This window comes from Dreissena polymorpha, chromosome 4 (genome assembly GCF_020536995.1).
Source record: "Dreissena polymorpha isolate Duluth1 chromosome 4, UMN_Dpol_1.0, whole genome shotgun sequence".
Classification (NCBI taxonomy): Eukaryota; Metazoa; Mollusca; class Bivalvia; order Myida; family Dreissenidae; genus Dreissena; species Dreissena polymorpha.
The window spans coordinates 54,840,674-54,852,987 of record NC_068358.1 but is presented as its reverse complement, the minus strand read 5'-3'; the positions used below and the strand labels follow the sequence as shown (position 1 = coordinate 54,852,987).

The 12,314-nt window shown below is 38.8% G+C and overlaps 1 protein-coding gene across 1 annotated transcript; it reads right to left on the bottom strand.

Annotated features, from left to right (window-relative positions):
- Positions 1-107: 107 nt before the first annotated feature.
- LOC127878437 (uncharacterized) lies at positions 108-11,294 on the bottom strand. Its single transcript, XM_052424960.1, has 8 exons — positions 11,284-11,294; positions 10,496-10,594; positions 10,023-10,272; positions 9,529-9,650; positions 8,908-9,103; positions 2,173-2,292; positions 1,499-1,618; positions 108-536 (listed from the first exon to the last, which is right to left on the bottom strand). The coding sequence occupies exons 1-8, from the start codon at positions 11,292-11,294 to the stop codon at positions 231-233; spliced, it is 1,224 nt and encodes a 407-aa protein (XP_052280920.1). The 3' UTR covers positions 108-230.
- Between the last annotated feature and the right edge of the window lie 1,020 nt (positions 11,295-12,314).

Sequence of the window (12,314 nt, the reverse complement as noted above, 5' to 3'; positions counted from 1 at the left end):
GACTCTATATAATAAACATTATTATGCTTTATAACAGACATACGACCACTAATAGACCTGTATATTCCTTACAAAACAATATCCAGCCGGTCATTAAATACGCTGTATCTCTTTAAACGACGTTTTTATTGATGACAAATTTATAAACAAGGAAAAACAAAAAGTGGCCCTACTTATTTGCTATGACACAAAAATCACGGTTATATTAAACATGATAAAATTACAATCTTTCAAAATTTAAGTTTTTCTTTCTGAGCACCGGCTAACACAACACCTTTGGTCAAAACATCTCCGCCCACCTGGGATAGGACCGCCGGCCAAACAGTTGTAAATGCTCGTTTGCCCGCTTTCTTGTTGAAGAATTCGAAATACTTAGGCACGACCTTTTCCGAAGGTTCAATCCAGTGCAGATGCAAGCGAGGCTTGTGCATGGCCATGAGCCACGTCAACTGTGTCGCGCGCTTGGCCAACGCCGTCACTTGTTCGGGTGTGTTTTTGCTTGCCATTAATTGCGGTAACACAACGTTCACGAACAACTGAAAATGGACACACTTTGAATAGAGTCAATATGTTTGTTGAAAGGATTAAACCTATAATCAGCTAGTAACAATACTATAATTGTGTACACTAGTTGCGTAGCAATATTTCGCATTACTAAATTGTTATTTAACCAACATTGTATTTTGAACATTTATCGCGCCGTTCTGCAAAATATCAAGCACTTATGAAATTATCAAAATCTTAAACCCTTCAATACTTTGAACTTAATATCTTCAGAAACGCTCAGTTTGTATGGCAACTACAAAGGTTGCTACTATTTATAATCCTTGATTTACAGCTTTGGTGAACTATCCACGAACAGTTTAACAAAAGTTAATAATAGCTCACACATAATCCTAAACGTTCATTTTCAAAATACAATACTGATTACCACAACGCCTCGTGCCTTTATAATATCCGAAATGCTCTCCCTTAAGAAACATGACTGGAGTTGAATATATAAGTATTTATATGTATATATAAGGCATATACATCATCAATTGTGATAAAAGTGAAAAGTATTTCTAAGTGTAACTCGCATGTTTGTACAATATACCTTATTTATTAAGAAATAAACTTTTATTATTAGTATTAAACGTGTTGTGCAACCAAACGAAGCTACCATGCTACACACTGTTAAATTCAAAGCGGGGAAAGAAAGATTGCGGAAAAACTACGACATGAGGTGAATGTCAAAATAGAGAAATTCAACCCCATATAAAGAAAACAAATACATTTCAAACGATATGTAACTCAGATATAGAAATCAAAATTGCGAAAGTTTGTTTCTTTTTTTTTTGTTGATCGGTAATTTCGAATTGTATTTCAATTAAATGACGGCATTTGGTTAACCAAATTGCAAACAATGTTTACACTTAAATGTGTATAAATAATCAGAGGATCTAGAAGTAGCAACACACTGTGAGCCTGTTTCCTAAGTTACAAAGCCAATGCGCACCTCTTGCAATCCGGGAATGGTCTGTGAGCACAAGATGCTCTTGAAGTCATCCAGTAGTTGGGATCCCTGCTCTAACGTCTTCTGTGTATCCAGACTGTGCTCCCCCGTCGGTTTGTATTTCTGAAAGGTTCACACCACATTCTTCCTTATTTACGATTTTCTCGACTGACTATCATAAGCAGTGTCATGAAAAAATGGGTCGGGCCATATGCGACCAGCGAAGCTCCCGACTTGCTTGCGCAATCGCCATCTAATTAGATCACGAAACCTTGGTTTGTAGCAACGCTGGCCTTGTATGACATAAGCCCAATATTTTCATGACATGAATCTTGTAAATGTTTTGTAAGGAGTTGGTCTGGTCTTGTACATGTGGCATTGTGATGTTTGTGTACAAAAATGCCACTAATTATCGACGAACATAATATTAGTTTTTTTAAACGTGGTACTTATTTTTAGTACTAGTTTGCATTGAACCACGTGATCACTATACGTGTTTATGTACGAATGAAAATTAGAAACAGATAACTTTACGAACCGTATACAATTTAAATACACACTCAGCTGTTGGCAAATTCCTAAGAAACACAACCTATAACTATTAATTCATAATACATATAATATAAAAAGAGCTACACAAACACTGTTATCAGAAAATGAATTGCCTAGCTAATTACCAGTGTTGTCCTTGGCTGGGCATATGAAGGTCGTAACATCAAGTCCTTCATTTTGGCAGCCAGATCAAAGAATGTGGAATTTTGATCTTCAGCTATGCCGATGCTAAATTTGTATGCTTCCTGTGAAAAAGTGTTTAATGTCAATATGTTCACCCGATACGACTCGAGTTAGTCTGTTCAACAGGCCTTAGGTTAACGGAGTTAGCCTGTACGGACAGGCAATGGTATTACCATCATACCATTTGGTATGGGGTTAGCCTGTAGATAACCTGGATAAAAGATCTATAAATAAATAGTTAATTTATAGATTACGAAGGAAAAGGGATTAGGTCACGGTATCTCGATCTCTCGATTATTTATTGAAAATAATGAAGAAAAACGCCTTTTTAGGTCTTAAACCAATAAAGAATGGAAATATTGGATATAAATTTATTTATTAATCAATGAATTTAGAACATTTTAAGATTAAATATATTGCACACTGACAGTGAATAGATTAATAATTTTGAAAACACTAGGGATTTGTTTATAGTTTGATTATATTTAAGTATAAAATACCAAAAATAATAATCAAATTATTGTAAATAGAACAGGGTTTCATTCAATCATGTATTTATTTATGTATTAATGTATTTTTTTATGAATTTATTTTTTTTATTTATTTTTTCATTCATTCATGCGTTCATTTATGCGTTCATTCATGCGTTTATTCATTCGTTTATGTATTTCTTTCTTTCTTTATTCATTCATCTATTTATTTATTTATCTATCTATTTATCTATTCATTCCGTTTGTGCGTACACGGGCTTTTACATTGGTTTATTGGTTCGTTCGTTCGTTCGTAATTTCTTTCAGTCAGTCAGTCAGTCAGTCAGTCAGTCAGTCAGTCAGTCAGTCAGTCAGTCAGTCAGTCAGTCACTCAGTCACTCAATCACTCAGTCAGTCAGTCAGTCAGTCAGTCACTCAATAACTCAGTCACTCAGTCACTCAGTCAGTCAGTAGCGAGCGAGCGAGCGGGTCGGCCTGTCGGTCGGTCGTTCGTGCGCTCGTTTGTTATTTTGTTCGTTCGTTCATGCGTCCGTCAATTTGTTTGTTCGTTCGTTCGTTTGTGCGTTCGAGCTTTTCTGCGTTCGTAATCATCATCATCATCATCATCATCATCATCATCATCATCATCATCATCATCATCATCATCAACAACAATAACAACAACATCATCATCATTATCATCGTCATCATTATCATCATTTTTTTTTCATTTCTTTATATATTTTGTATTATTTGTATTGTATTACATTAAATGTATATTATGTTAATGCTTCCACGTTAAAACAAAATGCATGTTGAATGAAGTTACAAAAATCGATTGGTGATATCGTCACATAGCAGGAGGAAGGGTGCCTTGGGTACTTTATGACATATCATGCCGACAGGGTGATTGATGTCGGTGTGTCATGCTACATTGTCCTGTTTATTGGACCCTTAATGCGATTAAGCCCCTTTTAATAATGGTGATAACTGTAATTTATATTGCTTAACAATAACAACGAGACTGCGAAAACAAATGCCACAGGTTATTTATTTGACTCTTTCTTCGTTTCAATATATATTAAAAGTATATTGATTATCTGAAGTGTGACTGTCTTTAGTTTGAAGATTTAGTACGAAATTACATAAAAACTATAGGTGTTAATTTACTAAAGCAATTGACTCTTTAACATGTGTTTTTTTTTATGAAACTACGAAAATGGTAGCAAGAAGTATCCTTTTTTAACGATGCTCGGTACATATCCCGATCGTGAAAATAAAGGTTGAAATAAAACGTTATATTTAAATTACTGATTTTTTAAGTTTTAAGTCGCATATCAAACACATCAAATGTTTTATGTAGTGTATTGTATATTTACGTATGACAGTTTGAAGTCCTGCTGATATAATTTATAAATCATTAAAAAGGGCATATCATATTTCCCGTGCACTTTTATACACTTAATTATAGTATTTGCCGGGAAAGAAAACCATATTGGAAGTAATCAAACTGCACACTTGTGTGCGTACATATAACTTGAACTACATTAAGCACTGTTATATGCGTCCTCATATCAGTCATATGGCATATTATGTATGTAGCATACGTCTGTTCTCAAAAATTGAACTATATGGTATTTAAGTATTTCATTTAGACGCAGTTGTCTTTCCACACATTCTAATCACACATGTATGACTACTTGCGTTTCTTAATTGGACAATCTAACCTGTACTTTACGACAGAAAATTTAAGTCAGACTATTATATAACGGAGCCGGTCGATGTCTGATCTATATGAATGAACTTGACGCTCAAATGGATAAGATTTAGGGATCACAACCAATTTAAGTCAGACTAATAGCCGGCCGATGTCTGATCTATATCAGATAACTTTACGCTCAAATAGATTAGAAAGGGATCACCACACAGGTTGCTAATACACAGTGTAGACTTCCGCTGTTTTATTGTTGAAACATGTATGTTTAGAAAGCATGGCCAAAATAATATGGAATCCAATTTTGAAATAAAAAATCGTCTGAAAATAGCGCCGTTGACTTGTTAATTGAAGAGTATAGATGACATCAAAGAAGTGATTTTCTAGACACCTGGAGACAACTGAGGACGACACATACAATTAAGTAAATAATAAAACAACTAATAAACATCATATGGAAGCAGATGATATCTTACTTAAAAGTCAACAGATAAGTTGAGGCTAAAAATCGTATTTTATAAAGGACTATAATTGCATCTTTGTCCAATTAGATGTCTTGCAAGCGAATGTTTATTTCAAATGTAGTATGTGCTGTGATAGAAACCATCTTTGCGCCCAAATTATTAAGTTATTTAATAACGTGCATTGAATTTTTTTCCTGGTATGTGAGAGTTTAAACTTGTATTATACTGTGAAAAGCACCCATGGAACTTCACCGATGTTATTTCTATTTAATTTTAATAATTTACACTATTTCAATTTAGAACGTTTTATATAATTTTATTTTGTATGTTTGTTACAACAATATATTTAAAACGAAAATTAATACATTTAATTAACTAAAAAAAGCTAAAAGGTTGAACACAAAATAAGTAAATAAATTATTAAATACATCAAAAAATGAATGAATGAATAAATGGCTGGCATGGCTGGCTGGCTGGCTGGCTGGATGGCTGGATGGATAGGAGGGAGGGAGAGAGGGAGGAAGTAAGGAATGGAGGGAGGGAGGTCGTGAGTGGGAGGGAGGGACGGAGGGAGGAACGGAGGGAGGAACGGAGGGAGGGACGGAGGGAGGGACGGAGGGAGGGACGGAGAGAGGGACGGAGGGAGGGACGGAGGGAGGGACGGAGGGAGGGACGGAGGGAGGGACGGAGGGAGGGACGGAGGGAAGGACGGAGGGAGGGAGAGAGGGAGGGAGAGATGGAGGGAGGGAGGGGAGGGAGGAAGGAAGGAATGGAGGGAGGGAGGGAGGGAGGGCGGGAGGGAGGGAGGGACGGACGGACGGACGGACGGACGGAAGGAAGGAAGGAAGGAAGGAAGGAAGGACGGAAGGAAGGACGGACGGAAGGAAGAAGGATGGAAGGATGGAAGGAAGGTTGGATGGCTGGATGGATGGGAGGGAGGGAGGAAAGTAAGGAATGGATGGAGGGAGGTCGTGAGTGGGAGGGAGGGACGGAGGGAGGAACGGAGGGAGGAACGGAGGGAGGAACGGAGGGAGGGACGGAGAGAGGAACGGAGAGAGGGACGGAGGGAGGGACGGAGGGAGGGACGGAGGGAGGGACGGAGGGAGGGACGGAGGGAGGGACGGAGGGAGGGACGGAGGGAGGGACGGAGGGAGGGACGGAGGGAGGGACGGAGGGAGGGACGGAGGGAGGGAGAGAGGGAGGAAGAGAGGGAGGGAGGGAGGAAGGAAGGAATGGAGGGAGAGAGGGAGGAAGAGAGGGAGGGAGGGAGGAAGGAAGGAATGGAGGGAGGGAGGGAGGGAGGGAGGGAGGGAGGGAGGGAGGGAGGGAGGGAGGGAGGGAGGGAGGGAGGGAGGGAGGGAGGGAGGGAGGGAGGGAGGGAGGGAGGGAGGGAGGGACGGACGGACGGACGGATGGACGGACGGACGGATGGATGGAAGGAAGGAAGGACGGAAGGAAGGACGGACGGAAGGAAGGAAGAAGGATGGAAGGATCGAAGGAAGGTTGGATAGCTGGCTTGCTGGCTGGCTGGCTGGCTGGCAGGCTGGATGGATGGGAGGGAGGGAGGAAGTAAGGAATGGAGGGAGTGAGGTCGTGAGTGGGAGGGAGGGACGGAGGGAGGAACGGAGGGAGGAACGGAGGGAGGAACGGAGGGAGGAACGGAGGGAGGAACGGAGGGAGGAACGGAGGGAGGAACGGAGGGAGGAACGGAGGGAGGAACGGAGGGAGGGACGGAGGGAGGGACGGAGGGACGGACGGAGGGAGGGACGGAGGGAGGGACGGAGGGAGGGACGGAGGGAGGGACGGAGGGAGGGAGGGAGGGAGGGAGGGAGGCAGGGAGGGAGGGAGGGAGGGAGGGAGGGAGGGAGGGAGGGAGGGAGGGAGGGAGGGAGGGAGGGAGGGAGGGAGGGAGGGAGGGAGGGAGGGAGGGAGGGAGGGAGGGAGGGAGGGAGGGAGGGAGGGAGGGAGGGAGGGAGGGAGGGAGGGAGGGAGGGAGGGAGGGAGGGAGGGAGGAGGGAGGGAGGGAGGAGGGAGGGAGGACGGAGGGACGGAGGGACGGAGGGACGGAGGACGGAAGGAAGGAAGGAAGGAAGGAAGGAAGGAAGGAAGGAAGGAAGGAAGGAAGGAAGGAAGGAAGGAAGGAAGGAAGGAAGGAAGGAAGGAAGGAAGGAAGGAAGGAAGGAAGGAAGGAAGGAAGGAAGGTAGGAAGGACGGAAGGAAGGACGGAAGGTAGGACGGACGGAAGGAAGAAGGATGGAAGGATGGCAGGAAGGTTGGATGGATGGATGGATGGATGGATGGATGGATGGATGGATGGATGAACAAACGAACGAACTCATGAACAAACGAACATAAATACATAAATGAATGAATAAATGCATGAACGAACGAACGAATGAATAATCGAATGAACGAACGAACAAACGAAAAAAAAGAATTAACCAAAGACCAAAATCAAAAAAGAACGAAATAACAAAAGAACAAACAAACGAACAAACAAACGAACGATCCGAGGAACGAACCAAAGAACGAACGAACCAACCAACAAACAATAAACAAACGCACGAACGTCACAAACAACAAACAAACAGATGGACGAACTGACGGACGGATGGAAGGATAAATGAATGAATTAATTAATAATTAGATAAATAGATGGGTAAATAATTAAAAAAAATAGTTAAATAAAATTACGTTGATACTTTTTGTTTGTTATTATTTTTGCTATTGCATACTTAAATATAATTTAACTACATGTATCAACAATGCATAGTGTTTTTCAATATTGTGAATCTATTGTACATTTCACAGGTATTTCAAATAAACCACGCGGTAACAAGATAGATTCACTTTAGCATTTATTATATTCAATCTTAAAATGTTCTAAATTCCTTGAATAAAATTAATATTTGCATTCTATATTTCACATATTTATTAAGTTCAAGACCTAAAAGGGCGTTTTTCTTCATTATTTTCAATAAATAATTGAGAGATCGAGATACCGTGACCTAATCCCTTTTCCTTCGTCATCTATAAATAACCTATTTATTTATAGATCTTTTATCCAGGTTATCTACAGGCTAACCCCATACCAAATGGTATGATGGTAATACCATTGCCTGTCCGTACAGGCTAACTCCGTTAACCTAAGGCCTGTTGAACAGACTAACTCGAGTCGTATCGGGTGATATGTTCAATTCAACCATGAATGCACTTATACGAATACATGATTTTATTGAATGCTTTTGGGTGGTTTATATAGAAATACAGTGAATAAAAGCTGATAATTAACGGTTTTAAACAGTGAAAATTATCGATAGTGTTCATTGTGTTACCGAAACTATTGTTATATATTTTTGGTTTTCTGATTGCGAGTCCCAGTTTAAACAAGGGCGACTACTCTGCATTCAATGTAAATAATAACATACGGATTAGTTTCCCTTGAACATACATGTTATTTCGGTGCGCCCATTTGGATTCCACCAAATCCAACACATATCCTCTATATCTAAAGTTCATAACATAATTTCATAAATTTATATTTTTAATTACGTTTGAAGAAACTTTGAATACTTTCGACAGTAAACACTTTTTTCCGATGAATAAGTTTGAAAATATTTATGAAGATCTTTGATCTTAAAGCAATGTCTAGCCGACGTAATAACATCATTGAGTGTAAAACATGCATGCATGCTAACTCAATATAACAACAGTGACATCTTTTTTTAACTATTACAAATGGAATTCTAGCGCAGATATCCGTATTTGCGATTTGTATAGTTTACAATTTAGTATATGTTAAAGGTAAATTCTTCATTTTACCCTCATTAAATGCATATAAAAGCAGAATAAATGACTCCAAAAAACTAAATACAGTAGCTTCACAGTTTTACTTAAAATCTTCATTGAGTAAGGATACATTGCCTTAGAAAATGCTCTGATATGACATGGACGGTTTATACACCTGACACATACTGTTACTCTTGATTTATTTATAATTGTATCAACCAACTTCATTAAAGAACTTACTTTCACGATTTTAAATAGCGTAGCCAATATGTTTGTCTCGTCAGCCCAGGTGGATTTCAAGTGGTTAAATGCTGCGGCCCATTCAATCATGTACAGGTCGGAAAAGTTGTCCACAACCTGGTCACGTGGGGCGTAGTCTTCAACTGTCACGCCCTTCACGACCATACTTTCTGGTAACTTGCGCAGCATCTCTATTCTGAAGATTACCGGTAATTAAATTTTAAACCGCGCACTGTGTACTTTTCGAAGCGCAATCATTTGGGAAGTAAATTATGCGTCGACTCACAAAAAAAGTGTTTATTGTAGGATATACTACTAAAATAAGATAATATGCGAGTTGACCAGTTTGTTAATTGAAATTGACAGTAAGTCAGTGTCCTAACCCTAGTTAGCGTTTTCGTGTGTTGATCTTGATGCAGTATTATTAGTTATGCTGATGTAAGGCTGGTCTAGAACATCTCCAATTTGTTAACATTAACTCTCCTTTTATAAGGTAAATGACTCAACACAATATATATAATTTAGTTTCACATTTAGACTTGACTACATTTTTTAAAGTTTACAGTTCGTTTCAAATATGTTTAAGATGACAAGCAAAATGATCAAGGTAGCTACATGTACCTCCTTTGAAAGTCAGCTAGAAGCACTTCCTTGTGATGAATTTGCGATTGTAAAAACTTGTTCTTCTCAAGCACTTGTTTAATCTCAGATTTTGCTTCATTGCTCCAATGCTCAGGCACGTTCTGCAAAAATCAATAGACAATAGTAAACGTGTATCTACTGAATTCCAGATTGTAATTACATAATTTATATCATGAATATTTTATACAAATACAAAAGTTGGTTAAGCATGTTTTGTAGGATCATGTTGTTTGTTTTCATTGGTGTGCGAGCTATAAAACGAATACTACTAATCATCATTGCATGTACTTGTCAAATGTTCATCTATGAAAACCACAATATTCCAATTAAAGCTGAATCCCCGAAACAGAATCGAAATCGAATGTCATTCACAAAGATTAACCGTGAGAAACAGGTCAAACTTTCTTAAAAACAACTTTTTAAAATTGAGTTCGATTTGCATCATTTGCATATATATAAACAAAAAAACTTACCCTGTCTTTTTTTTCAAAATCCGCCATGCTTTCCTTCATGGCGATAAACTCACGTCGAGCCTGCGTGACATCTTGCTGTGAGGGCCGTTCATTACGCTCCAGTCGCTCTAGTAACACATCTAATGCGCTCGTGCCTCGTACTGGACCACCGTAACTGAACTTCTTTGCTGGAGCATATGACGGCCCTTGTAAGAGCGACTCCACTTGTATGTCTTCCGGTCTTTGTGCATGGTTTATTTTTAGAACGTTTCTAAAATGAAGATTAACGTATAAAAATATCATTAAACACCCACGTGTTCAGCGGAACTCAGTCAAACGTGAACAAAAATGTTCATTTTCGATTCTGAATATGAGCATCAGTTATGGAGACAACTACATGTATCGGTTTAAACCGGACACACAAATGAATGTTTTACGCGTCCTTAATAGCAAGGAATTAAGACGATATGTGGGACGAAATATATATCGGATACCTTGTCGGGGCATAGTCATCCACGTCGTCATCGTCTACTTCCACTGATATCCTTCTGCTGCCCCCGCCATAGTCCTTATTTAGCCAATCGTTAAGATCTCTGCATATATGAGTCGTGTTCTGAGAAAATTGGGCTTAATGCATGTGCGTAAAGTGTCGTCCCAGATTAGCCTGTGCAGTCCGAACAGGCTAATCAGGGACGACACTTTCCGCTTTTATGGTATTTTTAGTTTCAATGAAGTCCCTCCTTGCCGAAAATCAAGTTTAGGCGGAAAGTGTCGTCCCTGATTAGCCTGTGCGGACTGCACAGGCTAATCTGGGACGACACTTTACGCACATGCATGAAACCCAGTTTTCTCAGAACGCAACTCATATGTGACATAAATTGCAACGATACCGGACATCGGAGGGCGAAATTAAATGGTATGTAAAAAAGTGTCAAAGAAAAGCCGTTAAAACATTTTAAAATGTCTTAAATTCAGCGTAATGGTGTTGAATGCAAAAGAAAACAATAACAGTATGATATTTGAAATAAAATTAACCTTATAATTATTAACATTATAACATTATAATGATATGTCAGATTTACTGTCATATTGCATTTATAAACATCCATCGAATTCACATCGCAAATATATTCTCGATTGATCAACGATACACAGGTTTTTAATAAATTGTGCGGATTATCAATAAATGCGTTTTAACACAATTTATCATATGTTATTTTATGTCGTTTTTACAAGGAAAGTGTATGTATGTCACGTTTTGAGTAATTAAACTTTTTCCTACCGACTGTCCATTGTAATAATCCATGAGTAAATAGTGTTTATTTGATAAACCAACGCGTAAGGAATGAGGTTAAGAAGAACTACCACAAATTCGTTCTTAAAATAAACACATCGAGATCAATCGGTTTGCGTATTCGAAATTAAAACTCAATATCTGCGCTTCAGTGAAGTAAAACAATGTTTCATTGATATTTGTGATATTGAATAGTGGTTTGGTTAATTCATTGTTCTAATCGATAATTCGATCTTTCAGTCCGTGTACTACGAGACGATAATTATTCGTGCCGATTTGCTATTAACATGATGCCATTTTATGTTAATATTTTAGCGACTATTGTTCTGTTGGTCCGCAGTTATTTGGCATGCTTTGGCATTTCCTATACGAAAAGAGCATGTACCCATTTCATACTTTTTGGTTGCTATCATGTGCATGCTCACGCCGGGTGTGCGGATACTTCGATAACAGAGAACAACAAAAGCCACGCACGAGAGGAGAGTTCTTCAGCTTTTTTGCATGTATGTTCTGTTCGTTCGTTTTTCAGACACGGGACATTGTTTGGTAAATTAATGGTATAGCCAGTGTCCGAAAAATTTCTTATTTTTCATGTAGCCCACTGGGCTACCAATAAAAATATTTGGTAGCCCATAAAATTTACCTACAAAATGATAAGAGGCAAGTTTTCATCTTTATTTTATTTCTTCATTTGCATATACATAATACGTATACATACATATACATAATACAGCAAGTAGTCTGATGTACACGGTCAATATCATAAATTAATGTCACAGTACAGGCACCGTGTACTTAAATGTAAATGTACAAAAGAAAATCATATACTGCATGTAGGTATTACATGTATGTGCACATGTATGCGTACTTAAATTCGAACAGTACGTAAAGTCGGAAACGTAAATAAAGCGTTTAGATGCCCAATACTATTGACTCTTATGGTGTTAATCAATGCAATTGCCCTTTTTAACAACAAATACCGAGTTTCAAAGAAATCAAGAGAGTATTAAGTCATTTAT

Excerpts from the sequence above, each read along its gene's own strand:
- LOC127878437 (XM_052424960.1), bottom strand. Across the intron at positions 9,651-10,022 it reads ATTTTGAAAAAAAAGACAGG|AACGTGCCTGAGCATTGGAG; the intron begins GTAAGTTTTTTT and ends TGATTTTTGCAG. Across the intron at positions 537-1,498 it reads CCATTCCCGGATTGCAAGAG|TTGTTCGTGAACGTTGTGTT; the intron begins GTGCGCATTGGC and ends GTCCATTTTCAG.